This window comes from Pipra filicauda, unplaced genomic scaffold, assembly GCF_003945595.2.
Source record: "Pipra filicauda isolate LSUMZ 115617 unplaced genomic scaffold, ASM394559v2 scaffold69_size3009148_pilon, whole genome shotgun sequence".
NCBI lineage: Eukaryota > Metazoa > Chordata > Aves > Passeriformes > Pipridae > Pipra > Pipra filicauda.
Window position 1 is genome coordinate 382,411 of NW_024104864.1, and position 18,899 is coordinate 401,309.

Here is an 18,899-nt window from a genome sequence, read left to right on the forward strand (position 1 = left end):
TCAGGGAAGTTATATCTGGAATGTCTGTGAGACATTAGGGATTTATTGTAAAGCTCACAAAGAAAGTGTTGATAAAATGGAAAGCGGTTAAACATTAACCCTATTTGATAAGGCCATAGAGAGGTCTTATGAAGCTGCTGTGAGAAAGATTTAGAATTTATTTGGCATACCCTGAATTCCCCCTGTGGAATCCATTGTCCTTTTGTACCACTTTCAAGTTAACATGTGTTGTGATTGCCCAGAATGGAGGGTTTGTCCCTGTTAACATACGTGAATGTGATATTCAAGTTGGACAGCATCCAGTGATAGCCTGACTTTCCTCAAATAATTTTAGAAATCTAGAAAAAAGCCTAACATGATTCCCTTTATATCTTCTGACAGGTCTTAGTGCTCAAACTATCTGAAATTCCTTTGCAGTCAGCTCACAGTGCTGTAGCAAAACTCCTCTGAAGACAGATCTAAAGCTACAGATTTTGCTTGCATGGCACTGTCAGTCAGGAACATGATTTCCATTTCTCTATTTTTCACCCTCTCTCTCACCCTTCTTAGCATATGACTAGGCAGGCAGAAGTCTTGGGATGGATGCAAGCATACTGGGGGAAAAATCCTAAATAACCAAACTAGATAAAGTTTATATTATCAGGAGAATCTTTTTAACTGGAATAATTTCGTCAGTTCCATGCAAAAATGCAATACTGGCCGAATAAAAATCTACCAGTTGTAACAGCTGACTTTAGTTTGGGTATGTGATATAAATTATGCTGTCAAAAGGACTCTGGCTGAAGTATGCATATAACAGGAACTTCACCTTCTGAACATATGGTTTTTCCCTTTTCCGTAACACTTTTAGTTAGTATTGCAGAGGGATCTTTTTAACTAAACTTGCATAGTAAAATGTCTGTTCTACACATGGAGAAGTATTAATTCTGGATGGAGAAGCTTTTACCTGATCAAGTCATTTGTGTTTCTGAGCTGTGGTGAGCTACTGTGTATCTAGTAGCTCTACACAGAGTAGGAACCTTTGACTTAAATTAAGAAAGTAGAGTACATTATCACTTCAGAACCATTCTAGCCAGTCTAGTTCCTGCATGTGTTCTCCAGTGTACTAGTGAAGCAGAGAAAGTCCATCCACTAAACCCTATCTCTTTTAAAGATATTTTTAAGAACCGAGGACGTAAAGAAATCTTAATTCACATTATGTCTTTGACAAAGTTTTAATATAGTGATTTGACCTGTCTTTTCTTGCTTTTTCTCTAGCAGCATTCCATAGAGGTGTAATGGTTCATGCTTATGTATTTTGAGATTGATTTAGTGACTTCTGTGCTAACTAATGACTTAATTTTTGTTTCTAGTCTGGAGACAAAGACAGTTCTACAGAGAGTGGAAGCGAAGATCAGGAGTTTTATGATGCTGATGAAGAGACTCACATGATCAAGTAATGAAAAGAAGAAACACTGGCCCATTTTATGCCTTTTCTTACTTGTGCAGTCAGTCCAGCTGTATGACAAGTACTGGGGACCTCACTTGTCAGGGAATGTAACTGGGCAAGTGCCTGTGTTATTCCTGACTAGGAGAGGGGGTTGAGTCCTGTTCAGACTAATTACACCACTGATGCTCTTATGGGACAGCCATTCAAAGTCTTGTGGTTCAGAGTGACAGTGCATGGACTGCATTTGAAGCCAGGTGAGACAGCAAGGCTGGGATAGTGTATTTCTGAAGCCTAGGAAATTATCTAGGTTCAGATGGATTTGGACAGATCATCAATGCACATGTTGGCATTTTATTTTCAAGGTGGTGGATTTTGATTCAGTATAAACTGATAAACTTGAAAACAACCACTGTTTTATTCCATGGGGTGGAAGTAGTCACAGAATGTGCTGTATGCTACTTCAGTGGGAACAAGTTCCTGAAACTGTGTGTTGAAATGGCCTCTGCATATTCAGTACAGGAGAGGCAACTGTGAACGTAAGGTTTCTCTCTCTGCACACCTGTGTAGAGTTACTGGGTGCAGCTGGTTAATCATGCGCTGGGCATTTACTTAGTGATAATGGAATGCTGGGAGGAAGGACTACACAAAAGAGGCTGCAGACATAAGGGACATTCCTGACTCTTTTTTTCCTTCTTTTCATGCACCAAGGTTTTTCTTGGGCTGACTTACACATATTTTTGCCATGTTTTCCCCACATCTCAGCACTGCTGTATAGACTTGCCTACTTCTACCTTGTCCTCACTTTGCCATAAATATTGAAGCTAAGCAACTTCTCTGTGGAGTGAAATAATTCTGTGACGGATATAGTTTCATGGGTGTGACATAGGTAAGGTACTTATCACATACTGTGTGTGAGGTATGTTAGAATATATAGCTCATTTTTGCAGACATATCTGTGTCTTTATTTCTGGAAGAGACTTAACTTTGAAGTGGTAAGAGGAACTATGAGTTGCTCTTACATTTTGAGCTTCATTGCCAGGAAGCTGCTAGTGTTTATTTTAAAGTCTTGTGTGTAGATAGCATTCTCACTTAAAAACCAGGCAAACCTCTTCGAGGCAGCATTTGGTTGCTTGATGTTGTTTCTTAAGCAGGTGCTTGCTCAAGCACTTCGTTACTTGACCTTGTTGAGCATGATAACTTCATTCTCCTGTTTATACTGAACTTTTGGTAGATGCTTCATTAGCGGGATGTGGAGTCCTGTAATATGAAACATGAACATATGAAAAGTTCCAACTACAAAAATGAGGCCTTACAGAGATTGTTTTCTTGATTACATTGTCGTCTTTATGCTCTAACCTGTGGCTTTCTCTTTGTTAAGATGGGTTTCCATAAAATGTTTCTTAGTCTTCCTACTTTGAGTTCCTAGCAAAGTGCCATACAATGGCAGAAGGTATATTTTCAGGCTCACGAGCCGTTTTTGTAGATCTTAGGCTTGAAAAAGCTGGGTTTAAAAACATCAAACAGCTGACTGCTGAATATTTCCTGGTTAAACTGGGAGTTCCTTTACTCTTCCAGGAAGTGAAAGTAAACAGAATCTGAAGCTTGCAGCAAGGTGTTTGAACTTTGTTCACTGGGAACTGTAGCACTGAGCAAAGAGCAACTCCCCTGGTTGGTGCAGAGGGCAGCCCAGGGACTGCAGTTTCACACATGCAGCATTCCCACTTGGACTGAACGTGATCCAGGCATTGACTGTGAGCAAAGTTAGAAACTTCAGTCCGTATGGACAGAGTATCAGTATGGTTGTGGGGTTTGCCTGTATTATGAGCTTCACTAGAAGAATTCCAGCCTTCTTTTTTTTTTCCAGACTGTTGGATAGTTGTTGTAGATGTGGCAAGGCACTTTTAAACCCAGCTGTGTAGTCTTTCTGCCTTATTTGGCCCTTTTGTACGTAAGAAAATTTCTCAAATAAGGAACTCAGAAATACTTGAAAAGGTTGAACCTATTAAAATATTTTTTAATTTTGTATTCACATTTTAATTTATGGAGAGGTGGAAAAATGACTTTTTGTTGCTGATGGCTTCTAAATAAATAAAACCTGCTTAGTTAGAAGCAAACAGCAGTAAGCCCAGTGGTATTAACATGCTGCCAAGACCCAACAGTTGTTTTTAGGTGTTTTCTGTCTCTGTCCCTCTTCGGGTGTTAGGTGGAGTAAGTCATCCAAGAAGCAGACGGGAACAGTTAGCCTTCCTCCCTCCATGTTTTTGCTGTCATTATCCCCTACTGGTAGCCCTGGTAATGCTACAAGACACCTCAACATAATTTTCATTACAACTGTAGGATGCTGTCATGGTTCAGGTGGAGAATATCACTCTGAGCTAGATTTTGTGACAGTCTTCAACTTATAATTAAATTTACCTCTCCACTCATGCACTTTTGTATCATCAGTACATATGTAAAATTGAAAAAACAAGAGTGAAGACAAAATTAGCAATTGTTTTCCATAGATATTGCTGCTCTTCTTTTAACCCTAAATCTGTCCCATGTTTACACCTTTCAAATTTTAAAGGGACATTTTTAGAAGGAATTTTAAATCTTTCTGTCAACCATAGGAACTCTGTGTTGTTACTGTCCCTGGTGAGTTATATCAGAAGGTTTATAAGAGAAAATCCCTGCAGGAGAAGCTCAGCAATGTAGCATCAGGCTTTGCTCTCCCTCTTTGTGTTCTGAAGTTCGAATCCATTGGGTGTTTTTGAAGTTGTGTAAGAAGTCTGAGTAGGCCAAATCAATGAATCTCAGTGTCTGAGCAGTAAGTTTACCCTGAGAAGCTACTGGAAAGCGGAGGTCGATACAGCACTAGATACATCAGTTTATTATGTATTGTAATGCCAGGAATCTGAGAGCTGACATACTTGTTACAGCTGAGTGAAGTATCCGATGTTTTTTGCTAGCGTACCTTTGTATACTAAGCAGCTGGCACTGTTAACTTTTTTTTGTGTTGTGTAGACATTAAGATACCTATCCCCAATAAGGAATTTCTTCCCTCGATTCTTCTAGCTGTCAGTTCTGGGTTTTTTTGTCCAGCTCACTTAATGGGATTATGCTAGAGAGCAGAGAGGCTTTCCCATGGTGTTGATTAGTCAGATCTTATTAATACTGTCTCAGATGAGGTATGTTTGGGATTCTGCTATCTCAGGATCTCACAAGTGATATGTGAATACAGCTTGGAATGAAGGAGAATGACAGGTCATGAAGCACGGAGGAGAACTAGCTGGTAGGAGTAAAAAAAAAAAAAAAGAGGATTCAACTGAAATACTTCAGGGCAAGGGTAAGTGAAAACATAAGGTAGCAGCTGTTTGGTAGAAATACCCTTCTTGCTCCTTGTCTCAACTTGAAGGTTCTGCTTACAGAGCTAGCATTGGTTCCAGGATGTCCTATTGGGGGTATCAGTTTCATAATTTCCTTTTTCCTTTTTCTCCTTTTCAGCTTTGTTCAGCACTGCTGCTTTTGTGATGAAACATTTCTTTGAATCAATACGAAATGTGGCCTGCCTCAGTTTTAATTCAGACTTGGCTCTTCTATGAAATGGCATGGCACCAAAATAATTACAAGTTAGACAGCCTTCTTTTGGTGAATGCTGTATAACTGGTCATTGCTTAATTTACCAGCTTCCCTTTAGAAAGATAGGAATATTAGAATTATTTGACGAGTTTTTGTCACACAACTTGTGAAGTGATACTTCAGCCTTCTAAAGGGATTTTACTACCTGGCTGCTTTTGATAGGCTGGAGAGAATAAAATCCAGAAGTGAGAAGTTTATTTTTTTAAACTTCCCCGAAAACGAAGCTAGTGCTCTCTATTTAGGGATTGGGGAAGTGCTGTTCAGAGACTCCCTGACACACCAGAAACTTAGAAGCTCTGTGTTAAAGGAGGGCCACAGGTGACTCTATGTTCAGATCAGGATGCTGAGTGAAGAACATGCCCACACCTCTCCAGAGATACATAATTAACACAGAGCGTGTTGTAGCTTGTTTCCACCTTTGTTACAGTCAAGGTTTTAAGGATTGCAGCCACATGCTCATCTGCTCACAGTGTACACAGGGTCTCCAGACTGTGGATGGATGTACTGAGGTTAGTACAATATCATTTACAGAACCATGGGGAATGCAGTTGAGCCATACATTTTCCAGCCTATTTCACCTAAGCATGTAAAAGCAGTTTGCAAGAGTGTTTTTGTTGTACTGAGGAAAAGGGGAAAGTGAGGAACAAACGAACTTTTCCTGGAGTGTGTTAATGGAAACATTTGGGCTAAAACCCTTGTTCATGAGTCTTCTGCCTGATCATCACATGCAGATTTGGTTAGCATTATTTTGTTTTAGCTGAAGGCTGGTGCCCTGTGTATCCCTTTCCCCACCCTGTTAGCGCTTCTTTGATCGTGCTCTTTGACGCAGCCGAGTCTGTGCATGCAAACTGTGAGCCTTGCAGTAAATATGTCAGAAAAGCCCAAGAGCAATGCTGTCATTTGATGGTGGAAGTTAGTCTGGCCTGACACAATGTCTGTGTCAGAAATGTCTATATTCGGCTGTTTACCAAACAGGAGACTTAGGGTATAGCTGTATTTTGAGTCTCATTGATTGCATCTTTCTGCAAGATGTGTTATGTGAAGGAAAGGCACCTATATAAGAAAACCTCTGTGGCAGATCTCAGTGTAGAATTGGAGGGTGAGCAAATTTATACATAATTTTTCCATGCTATGTATTTTTAATACCTTGTCCAGTCTGTTGTAGCCTTCAGATTTTCTAGGTGCTACTGTTATTAAATCTAATAGAGCTGGGTAAAACTTTTACCCTAACAGTCTGAATTTACTGAACTTTCTCATCTGAATTTTGGTACTACTTGCTGTTCCTGTCATTCTGAAAAAAGCTCCTGCATTGCTTAATGGGGAAGAGATTTTTTTGTTCTAATTTGAAGTGCCTGTTTTATGAAAGTCATCTTTAATTTCCTCAGTCAACTTTATATGGGACTATGTGTAAAGTAGCATCATAGAATTGGATTATATAAGTGCCAAAGACAGTTTTTGCTGGAAAGCAATAGTCCAAAACTAGTTCTAGCTGCCTTCATTTAGAATTCTTCCATGCAGCCTGCCAAAACTGGTATTTAACAAGCATCTCTGAAACTATGGTGGACAGAGAGTTACCTTTGTTTGTTTGTCTTTCATTGCTCAGTTCACTTAAGTAGCTTTTGCTTCTGAGAAACCAAAGAAACTGAATGAAGGATTAAAGTGCAGGCTTTGTAGAACATGCAGAATTTATACCATGTAGCCATTACAGAGGAATCTGCAGACCCTGTTTCCTTCTGAGTTGCAAATGTCAAAGTTTACTCTAAAACTGATTGGAATTTGTTAGTTCATTCATCAACCTTACAAATTAGCATTGTTAATAACAGCTTGCCTGGAGCTTCACAGGATCTATAAGATTTTTATAAAATGCCTGGTCTGTTAGAGGCATTGCTAAGTAATAATGTCTAGAGTTTAAATCCCTGTTACAACTAATGTTCACTGCAAGTCAGCCCTAAAATGGCTGTGTGTTTGTCAGTAAAAAGGCAGATGGATAAAGCTTGAGCTGACTACCCCCAGAAGAAAGATTATTTCTTTTAAATCATTCTCCACTGTTTATGGAGAAGGAAGTAGGACCATGGGGTTTCAGAGTCTTGTCGTATACAGCAAGATTGTAGAATGGAGTGTGTTTAAATACTTGCCCACCCTCATTTACTAAAGGTTTGTAGGGGAAATTGGTCTTTAGTGTGCATGTTGCTGCTTCTCACCAACACATCTGAGTTGCTCATCTCATACTTTTTATGGCAAAAAATATGGCAGTAAGAAAACTTGGCCAATATTGAAGGCTATATTTAATTTAAAATCTCCCATGAGAGGTATCTGGCACATCTGTTTTCAAACAAAATGTTTTTAAATTATGGAAACATGATTGGGAGACAGGCATTTCTAATGCTAGCTTATAGAAAAAAATCAGTGTTGCAGGCACTGATAAAAATTGTTATGGAGCAAACAACTGCAGGTGATTTGTGATGAAAGAGTTGTGGATGCTGTGATTTCAAGTATGCCTCTAAAGGACTGGTTTCTACTATTTGATCCTTTTCACTCTTCAAAATCAGAACAAAATTTTATTTTGTTCCTGTTAAAATCTGAGTAAGTAATGTAGAAATGGGAAGTAGATTTTTCGTATCTATAGTTTTATTGCACTACCTTTGCCTCCTGAATCTAATGATACCTTGATTTTTTTAAAGCTACCTCTTTATGTTGAGCTTGTTTGTCACTTTATTTAATTGATTTTTAGGAAACTACAAAGTCTTTCCTTTTTTATTTATGTGGGAATCCATGACTTAAAGTCATCCTTATCTTTAAAGTTTTTCTTAAAGACCTTTTAAATTTAGTTAAAAGGCTTAAGACTTTGAAGGAGCAGAATTACATGGTTAGAACATGGCTTTTCCTGTGTATACTGTTTGCTTTTAGAAGGGCCAGAAAGCTCTTAATTTGATATTAGTATCAGTTGAGGACAGTTTTAGGGGGCAATAAGTTTTGAGTTGAGTTTTAATCAAATTAATTTACTGCCAATTGAGATTTTAGTTACTGCTTTGGTATTGAAAGAAAAAATAAATAAAACACTTAGAGAAAACACTGCTGCTTTTTTCCAGACACTGTTCTTCCCTCTCTCTCCCCTACCCCACGGTGGTTTCCAGTTCCATGACTGCATGTCATGCTCAGTCCCTTCAGCAAGGCAACAGGCAGCACAGGAGACTGAGATCAATCTGTTGTGCTTGGTTTTTCTCACTGCTCTTTGTTTGTTATTCAGCTGCTCTTGTGTGGGTTTCATCACCAGACACAGTCCCTTTAGAGTTGTAGCTCCTTTTGAGTCTACTCTTAGCCTCTCCTCAGGCTGTGATTTTTCTTTTGGCTTTTCTCCTGCTCAGCTGTCTCTCCTTTCAGCTCCTCTTGTGCAGACATGGACTTACCCTTTTTTCCTCCTACTGCTGTAGACTGTAATCTCTTTCTTGCTATTTGCTGCCCTTCTTAAACACGGTTTTGTGGAAGTGCCAGCAACTCCTCTGACAGTGCTGGAGTGCAGCACTGTGCCCGAGAGGCAGTGGACACTCTCTGAAACACAGGAGGATCCATGTGATCATAGGGAAGCACTTTTTTACTGTGAGGGAGATCGAGCTCTGGCACAGGTTGCCTGGAGAGGTTGCGGAGTCTCCACGTGTGCAGATATTCAGAAGTCATCTGGACATGGTCCAAGGCAGCCTGCTTTACTAGGTGGCTCTGCTTAAGCAGGGAGGTTGGACCAGATGACCTCCAGAGGTCCCTTCCAACCTCAGCCATTCTGTGATTTCCGTGTTGCCTGTTGCTGAGCTGGCTGGGACCTGCACGGGGCAGTGCCTGGCCTCTTCCCTCACAAGGCACCCTGCAGCCCCCTCACTGCTGCAACCCTCACAGTTATGCTCAGTACATGACTTTACAGGGTTGAGGTTTTTTTGTAAATCAAGTCCTTAGTTTGGGCTGACAGTTTGTGAGTGGTAGTTGGTACTGTATTCCCTTTCTGTGTTGCTGTTGTCTTAGGTCAAGTAAGTGAAACTCCTAAGGATATAATCAGGCATTTATAGCCAAGATCTTTGTCTGTTTGCATTTACATCCTTGCTGATTTCAGAAGACAGGACTTAGACCTCCACTTGACCAGAGGAGCAGCCGGAGGGGTAAACTACTTTGTTGCTGCTCCACCTTTCATCATCACAAAACCAAATCTTTGTGTAGTCTCTTTATCCTGTAGACTTTGCATTGTTTCCTCATGCCCATATAATTTGAACTATCAATCGAAAGTCCTTGGCAGTTGGGAACTGAATAACAGGAAATTGGAAATGGGGAGAATAGATTCAGTAAAAAATGAAGTTGTATATAGTTGGTGTGTGTGTTGTTAAATATTTAATTTGGATTACTCGAATACTGAGTGTTACGAGCCTTCCCATGTTAAAATCAGGACTGATATATTTTAGAAGTACTTTCTCTTCTTTAACTGTGTTAGTGTGCTGTTCTTAACTCAGAGTTGTACTGCTGAAAAGTCTGTTTGTAGAATACTTCATCTGAGAAGTCACAACTGAAGACAGCATAAGCTTTTCCACAGTAGACCTTTTATGGTGGTATATTCATATGTTCTGTGAACAGCTGTTGGATCCATCTTTTTAAGATGTTCTTTGCCATAGGTGAGGGGCCATAACAAATGTTGAAATATTCAGAATAATTGCACTTACCTATTCTGTTTTCTTAATGTATTTCCTATGCACATTGCCTTTACCTGTATCTACTGTACTTCACTGGAGGTATGAAAGGTAAATATATAAATTCTTAATTTATAATATGTAAATGAGTTTTTAAATAATTCTGTAATACTACATATTTTCCAGTGATCTCTGTCTATTAAGAGAGGGTGATGGTGGTAAGCCCAAGTGTGAATTTAGTAAAAAGTTAATATTGGTGGTTTTTACATTCTCTCTTAATTTCTGAATTATTTTGATAATTTGAAATATTTTTTCTTTTAAGAATTTTGTAGAGGCTAACCTATGTTAGTAAGCCAACTTAGGTGATTTGTAACAGCTCTGATCCTGCCTCTGATTCATACAGTTCATCTAATGTCTTTGTAACTTCTTTTGTGCCTTTTTCTTCCCCTGACACAAAAATCTCTCAATAAAAACAAGTTCTTTTGCAACACCACAAACCTATTTTATCGTACTGATTTTTTACTTGCCTGACCCTTTTGTTTTGTTTTCTGGAGGGGGATGAAGCTCTCAGAATAGAATAGATATTTATAATGGACTCTGCAGAAGAAAATTGACAAGGTGGAAAGCAGGTCATTTTGGAATGGCAGTGCTACAAAGCGCCTGGGAAACTGGGACTGTCAGTACTAATCAATATATTCCACCATATCTATCACAAATCATTTCTAACAAAAACCGGCACCAGTGGAATGTGAGAATCAATTTACTACTGGCTTCAGTTGTGCTGATTGATGTTGAAAGACTGGAAACACTTTGGGGGCTTTAGCATAGCAAAATGTCTGCGGTGATGTTACTAACGTGTACAGGGGGGGTTCTCACGAGCACTAGTTGGCACTTATCTGGTTGGCACCCCTTCTCTAAGGTGTGATACAATTGCACAAGACCATAGTCTCTGCCCTCAGGGCTTCTGCCAAAACATCTTGTCAGGGAATGGCAGAATTTGAACATTTGTCTTCATTACCTGGAAATGAGATGATAAATAGCTTGACTGCATTTCCTGTCCCCTGTCTAGTGGCAAAGAAAATGTCTGAATCTGGAAAAAGTGGCTGGGGTGTAGGGATCTGTTTGAAACTGCTGGGTACCTGATATTTCATACCTCTGTATATCCTAAAAAAAAAAAAAGATAATTTAAAGATTCTCCTTGAATAGCAAAAGCACTTTATCTGTCAGTATTCTGAAGTACACTTGCTGAAGAAGATAGATGGTCTACATGATGAGTAATATTACTAAACCTTGTGTCATGTTGCATTTTACTCTTCCTCAACGTGGAGCTAAGAACAATAGTCTAGCCAGACTCCCTGTTCATGCTTCCTGGGCACTGGGCAATGCAAGAGTCATCGTTTGCTCTTCTATTGCTTAATGCAAAAGAAAAATGCAACCAACTTAAGTATCTTTTCTGCTTAATCTGTCATATGCCTTCTAGAATCTCATGGAGCTTTAAACAAGGCGTTTGGAAGTCTTTTGAACTCAAAGTGTTTTCATCAGCAGCCTTTCTAGAATGAGTAATTGGAATATATGAAGTATGCACTGGCATCCAAAATCACTTCTATTGTTCATCCCTTGGTCTAAATTTACCAGACAAAGGCTATCTTTTGTTCTTGTTATTTGCAGTTCTTGTGAGTTCACACTCTTTCTGGTACTTGAGACACTTAGATTTTTACCATAGTTTTCACTTTGGCTGTTTCACCATGGAGGTGATGATTGAAGACCCAGTTTTCAGATGTGACTTGTTATGTGCTTGGCATCATAGCCATTCAGATTTGTCGTTCTCTCCTCTCTAATATGTTTCAACTACATGCTGCAGGAAACTACTGGCTTGAAAACACTTCATTTATTGGTTGTCATCTACGTGAGGATGAGGAGTGTTTCTGTGAGCAGCCACTGGGTAAGACAGCATGATTTACATTGACACATCTCTTTGTTAGCTTGGGCCGCTCTTAAATGCAGCTTTGTTTGCCTGTGCTTTGACTGGGAACCGGCTGTATCTTGCTGTGACTGGAGCCTGTTTGACTACCAAGCCATTGCATTGTACTGTTTGTTGGGCCCAGATAAGGAAAAAGAGAGTGAGAGACCAAGAATGAGGAAAGGAACCATAAATTACATATGGGAAGGAGAATGTTTCATATGACTGAGATTTTTTTTTTGTTTTGTCAGTGTAGCTTTAACGTTTTTTTGTTCTGATGCTTCTGCTGTAGGCAATTTTTCACACTAGCAATAGAAAGACCTCCAAAAGTCATCAAATGGGAGGTGTGGGACTAAGGTGCCATCCCTTGAAAGCAGGGACAGTTGGAGAATGTGCTTGTTCTTTGCTGATAACAGGCAGTACTGGTGCTGAAATGGCAGCAGTGAGCATTGCCTACCGGCTCCAAGCAGCTATTGGGCAAAATTACTCAGTTCTTCATGCACCAGGCTCAAATTTAACTAAAGCTGCCTTGCTTCTGAGAGAGACTCAACTCTGCACTTTCCAGTGTTATCACCTTGCATCTTGTTGGCTACACGGACTCGGTGAATACTTGTGGTCAGAAAAGAATTGCTCTCTGTCTTGGTCAATAAAGGCTGAGAGAGTTGGAGTTGTTCAGCCTGGAGAAGTGAAGGCTGCAGGAAGACTTCATAGCACCTTCCGGTACCTAAGGGGGCTACAAGAGAGCTGGAGAGGAACTTTTTACAGTCATGCAGTAGTAGGACAAGAGGGGATGGTAACTTTTATAATTGTACTGCTGGGCAAGGTGCATGAAATAAAAATAGAGAAACTGAAAATTCCTTAAAAATTAATTTATAATGCTTTGATCCTTGCATGGTACGTAGGGAGGGTGTTGGGCATTTGGGATGGCGTGGCTTCCAGCAACAGTATACACAAGGGCAGGAGAAAGCAGTGCTTGCACAGTGGCCTTTTTTCAGGTATATTGGGTTGTTTGAATTGAGGGTCCATTATCCTCTCTTAAGATTTTGAATTACTGCTGTGGCCATTTGATCGTTTTCTCTGCTAGTCTTGGGTTTGTTAGAGAGCAGTTCATGGGGTATAAGTGCATTCAGATGAGATCTTTGGTGTCCTTGATAGCTGGAACTGGACTGAATGACCTTGTGCTCTTATGAATGCTGTTCCCTCCTGACCCAGACTGCTCCTCTACTACTTGTGGTGTTATTCACCTCGTTCTCCATTTGAAACACATCTGCCTGTGTTTCAATTTCCCTTCATCCATAAAAGCCCAAGGAGCAAAGAGATGGCTTGCTCCTCCATACACTAGCCTGGCCAAGCAACTTGTTCTGCATATTCCCAGGGATTTTATTCCGGGATTGTTTCTTCTCCCCCACTCCTGTTTTCAGTGCCCTGAATCTGCATTTAACTAGTTCTAGCCCTAAATATCTATCCTGTGTCCTATCACTGCCTGGAGCAGATGCAGCACAAACGATTGACCCTCTCCCTTTGGCAATTTGGCTTTGACTGCACAAAACAGCCAATAAAGTGGAAAGGGCTGGGCAGCTGATTATGGGGATTAGCTTGAAGCTGTATAGTTTTATGATCTGAGATAGAGGAGGAAGTGTTTGCTTGAAGAATGCAATTGCATTCCTCTTTCTTTCTCCTGCTGCCTGCTCTTGAGGATGACAAATTTTCAGACTAAAAGAGTAGCATGTGTATTTGCCAGACATAGCTCGGACTGGAGGCTGTTAACTCATTTTCCAGTGACTGATGCTGGACTGTGTAGCTATGCAGGTCATGATCTGATCTGTCTAGAAATACTATGAAAAGACTTGACTGAAGCCTATGTTGAGATTCAAGGCTTGTTCTCACTAGTTTGCTGAATCTCTTGTTATGCTTTGTGGTACATATATCATACTTCTAATAAAAAGCATCTTTTTTCTCACTTCTGCTGGTGTTCTCATTCTCATCTGTATAGCAATTGTTCCTCGTGGCAATTGTTTCCCTCAGGGCCTGTGCATTGTAGAGTCCCAATAACTCTCTCCTCTGCTCCTTTCTTCCCACACAAAGCATGCAGTTGTCTGGGCCTTTCCCTGTGCTTTTCCTGAGACATTTCTGCATGTATAATGGCAAAATCTTCCTTTATTCTGATTGCTTCTTCAGCTTCTCCTTCCCATCTTCTCCACAATGCCATGTCAGGGCCAGAACACAACATAGTGTCCAGGTGGACGTATCCTAGAGATTTGGAAGTTTGATTCTTTTTTTTTTACCTTTGCGTGTAAGATGACACAAGCTGAGGCGTTTGATAAGAAAGCTTTTATGTAGTAGATTGGCCGTGCTGCTAACCAAGATTATACAAAACCACATCTTGCTTTAATATGGTTCATGACTCACAGAAAGTGGTCGTTGAGCCGTCTTAATTCTGTGGGGGGTTGTTGGGGGAGTTTTGTGCTTTTTTTGTTTGTTTTTTTTTGGAGGGGTGTAATTTTTTTTCTTTTTTGTTTTGTTTGTTGGTTTTGTTTGGTTGGTTTGGCTTTTTTTTAATCTCGCTCTCCTCCCACACAAATATTTCTCCCAGCACTCTGAAATAGCTCCTGAGGACCAGGCTTTTTTGGGCCTGGAGACCCTTCTCAGTTTGCTTGCTGAAGCTGACCCATTTGTTCTGCAGTAATTGTATTTTCATCAAGAGAAAGCAATAGATCTGATGGGTATGTAGCTGTCATTGGCCTGTGATATATGAGACCTGGTTTCTAGCTCTGGCTCCAGTGAACTCGTGTACATTTTTTTATTAGTCAGTGACTGGATGAAGCACATAAACAGGGATGCCAGTCTGAGTATTCTCTTTCCCAAGTGAGTTTGTGTTGAAGTGACTATTCTCACTTAGCACTGGTGATTTATTCAATTTGCTTCAAACTGCCATAGACTCAAGCCATAAGTTCTGAATCGGGTCAATTTAGGCACAACAGCGAAGTGTAAAAATAATACAAGCTAACATTGTACTCTGGAGGGCAGTCTTGGAAAAAAATACCAGCTCCTGGAAATGCTATGATCCAGTCTGATTCAGCCCCTCATGTCGACACAGCATCATTGCAAGCATGCTTCTTGTTTTGACTCTTGTAAATCTTGGATGTGGTCAGTCTGTCCCAGAGTTATTGTGCCTCTAGATTTAAAATCCTTTTCTTGACAGCTAAAAATAATCAGCAAACCTATGCTGACATAAAAAATGAAGCAGCTTTTAGCACTGGAAGTCTTTTCAGGTGAGAAAAAGTTTTCCCAGTTGCACTGTGCTCTGCCAGACATGTTTTTTCCAGACACCGTTTTTCTAACCATGTGTTAAAATCAGTGAGAGCTTCCTTGGTATTGACTATTTCCTTTTTGGCATGCAGGCTGTTTACCTAGGCTTATAAATAGAAGTGCTGGAAGGCTCTTGTTTTTGTGAATGTTGGCCACAGGTAGTTTTTCAAAATGGTGGGACATCCTGATTGAAACAATAGAACAGTAGTTGTAGTTTAGTAATGGATAAAACATAGTGAGAATAAAACATGTCCTTCGTAAATGCTTGGAAATAGTCTAGTGGAATATTTTATGTTTAAATCAGGATGCACTACACTATTTCAGTGAACTTTCAGAGGACAGTACATGCATTTAGATCTCAAAATGCCAGTTTTCTGGCCCAGCATCTCCGTAAACTCTCCTGGGAGCCTCAAAGCTGATGCAGCCAGGGCTCACAGCTTCCTACCTCTCCTGCCATCCTCTGAGCTGACCATTTTGAACTTGGAAATTTCCAGACCCTGAACACATCACCACACTGGGTCCCAGTGATCTTGGCAATACTGCTATGTGATTTATGTTTGCTGCCCAGTGGCTTGCTGCTTAAAAGCAGCTGCAAAGCCAACTGGATTCTTAGGAATTTCCTAGTTGAGGCTGGTCAGTGGTGGGTAGCAGCATTATAATCTCAGCATTTTTCAGGATTTCCTGCATCTTCAGCCGGTGATCCGGGAATGATCACTTTCTTTGGAAATGCTACACTGCAGCTGGAGAACATTCAGGTTGTAAAAATTTTGGGTTCCAAACCTCTTCCCAGGTTAAGAGAAGTAATTTCTAGCAAAAGGTGTCTGCCGCCTTCTGACGTGTCCAGTGTGGCCACGGATGGAAAAAAGATATCAGGCTTTATGAACCACTGGACTTAAACCAATGCTGTGCTTAGTCTGGAAAGGATATAAGCCTTTAAATTGCACTTCATACCAAGCAGGCCCAAGGCTAATGCGAGAACGTGTGGCAGTGAGAACAAGCAGCATAGGCATTCGGAGCATTTTTGAGCCTGCCAAGTATTGATTGGTAAGGGGAGGGAATGAGTAGAGAAGCATTTCAATTTGGCACCCATATGTGATTCTGATGCTGTCACAGTGAATTAGCAGCACTTTCTTTTCCCTTTAGTCCATCCCAGGCTTTTGTCATTGAAGTATCCCCTTTGCCCATATCAACTTGTTAAAAGACAAAGTGGAAAAAACCCTGAAATTAATTCCCAGAACTTCTGCCCCAAAAAAGCCTGGTTATGTTATGCTAGTATCCTCTGAATGGAGACTCTGAACAGTACTAATGACTGTCACAGCATAAATGTTATTGGGGATTCAAGCTACAATTACTCATTTTGTACAGTCACTTAATCCACTAATAGGGAGAAATGGGACAACAGTTTAAGAAGGCAAGAGAACTGTCAGAGATTATTAAATCTGTTGGGATCATTTGGTTGGATAGTCTGTCTTGACCCAAGTACATGCTTCAGCTAATGCAACAGACTTAATGCCTCTGGTAATTAGAGCAAGAAGAGATGGGTCGTCATTAGCAACTACAAATTCAGTTATATTTCATCTGGAAGGCAGCATCTTCAACAGGGCTTATTTGTTGCCACTGCAGATCATCTGTGAGTCACAAGTGGTACATTGGACTGACTCATTTGTGTGATTTAGTAGAGGCTTTTTAAAACATGCTCACTGTTCCGTATGAATAGTTCTTCTAAATAGTTGCCAAACAGAAAAAGGCACAATACTAGACTTCCCCATGCAGTAAATCCTACTGCTCTTATTTACAAGATGTTGGTGATTTTTTTTGTTGTGGTGCAGTTCACAGTTCAGATTACTTTTGACTGTAGGTTTGAAATGTATTTGTCATATCTGTGAAACTGAAGAGCGACGAAAAGAAAGCCAAGCAAGCATGGAAAGCATCGGTAATTGGCAGCTTCAGAAGATACAAGAGCCAATCTGATACCATTCAAGGCATATATTCACAGAATACTTTTACATGGGTTTCACAGATCCACAGTCATATTCAGTTCTGGTTATTGCCAACAGCGTGAATGAAAATGATATATCATAGATTCAGTGTTTTTGCAGATACTAGGAAATCTCTAAATACTCTTAGAAGAATACTGATAAGTAAATGAAGATGCAGGTACAAAAGAAACTACCCACAATCTGAACTCCATTACAAGGTACTGTGAAGTGGGAACTGAAATAATACAGATGGGGGGATGTAATATAGCTGAATAATTTCAGATCTTATGCAGACTTGAGAAGATCAAAGTATTGAAATGTGGCTTGAAAATGCTTCAGAGAAGCTGGATAAATCAATGGATGCTCATCAAGCAGCATTTGGGGGAACTGTCTGTGGTCAGCTAGCTATGTAAGTGATGCTGATAATCTCCTGAGGGACACCAAAGAGAGAAGGAAGGTTGCAGTGCTTCAGCAAGAACTGTCTCTGAGAAATATGCTCAGACCCCAATGAGGGTTTAAGGCTCTTTCAATAATCAAGAGAAAATAAAGGGTTCAGAGGTGTCAGAAAGGTAGCCATTTTCAGTCTGGATGGGAATCTCCTTAGAAACAAATATACTTGAGAAGTTTAATTTGCCAGATCAACAAAGCTCAAAAGCTCTTGACAGGGCTCATATCCATGATAATTGATGGATTGCGAACTAACTACAGCTGAAGAGACCTTTTCTGGTTTTGTCTTCAGGTGGTTGCCTGGCTTCAGTGGGGTGTTTTGTGTCTCCATGAAGCTGTTATGAGCTTTTCACACAACCACAGAATGGGTAAGGTTGGAAGGGCCCACAGTGGGTCATCTGGTCCATCCTCCTTGCTCAAGCATCATCCTAGATCACATGGCACAGGACTGTATCCAGATGGTTCTTGAATTCATCTCCAGTGAGGGGAACTCCACAGCCTCTCTGGTCAGTCTGTTCCAGTACATGGTTGCCTGCACAGTAAAGAAGTTGTTCCTCATATTCAAGTTGAACTTTCTGTGTGTCAGTTTCTAACCATTGTCTCTTGTCCTATTGCTTGGCACCACCGAGAAGAGCCTGGATCCAGCCTCTTGACACTTCCTTCTTTCCTTCTGTACTTCTCAAAGAGTAAGAAACAAGAAATAGCCTTTTTTCACTCCCTCTTGCTGCTGCACCTGAGGAATTAAGTTATTGTAGGCTCAGAGGAAAGGTTTTTTCTGGAGACTGTATTTATCAGCCTTTGGAGCTTTGGTCCTTCTCAGGTTTTCTCTATTTTAGTCTTACTTTCATATACAAGCACTGTCTTGATAGATGCTTCCTGCTTGAGAAGGACCAATCTGTTAAGGGTTTCTCTGTAACAACACTGCATCAGCTCAGCAAATGTCACTGGAGGAGCCTGGATCATTCCTACTTTGTGTCTACATCCTCTTTTATCTATGCAGATGTTCCTATTTCTGCACTCTCTTTTCTCTGTGCTCTTTCCTTCTGATGCAGGTTTTTCCCACAGTAATATTCCCTCCTCTCACATGGCCATCTGCCTCTACTTTTTCTGCTGTGTTCTGTGCTATTTGGTCCTCATGTAACAAATGTGAGTTCTTGTGATGACTGTTTTCCTAAGTGAGGTCAAGACTTGCCAGTGTCTCCCATAGCACTCTAACTTGTTTTTTGCTGGTGGTCTAAGGGCCTTTTTCTGTTGTATATTTTCTGTCAGCCAAATGGCACTCTTCCAATCCTGTAAGTAGCATAAGTGCTACTTATGGAATGGAAATAATGGATGGATTATAATAATAGGGTGGAAATAATGTGTGGATTTCCACAGGCACTCGGTGCAAGTTGTCCATTTCCTATGATCTCGTGCATCCAGTTCTTGCAAATGTTCTTCTCCTTCTTTATTTCTTTCTTTGGATTCATTGAAGTCCGAGGAAATTACGAAGC

At 40.4% G+C, this 18,899-nt stretch overlaps 1 protein-coding gene across 4 annotated transcripts in view; it reads left to right on the forward strand.

Annotated features, from left to right (window-relative positions):
• SLC22A15 (solute carrier family 22 member 15) overlaps positions 1-18,899 on the forward strand; it is a 51,349-nt gene that overhangs the window by 30,362 nt on the left and 2,088 nt on the right. For 3 of the 4 annotated variants that reach the window (XM_039388889.1, XM_027730317.2, XM_039388888.1), the window contains one exon: positions 1,353-1,435. In XM_039388889.1, coding sequence (XP_039244823.1) covers positions 1,353-1,435 — 83 coding nt within the window. Of the gene's footprint in view, positions 1-1,352; positions 10,213-18,899 lie in introns of those variants that run through there. The other variant, XM_027730318.2, reaches the window with a different exon arrangement.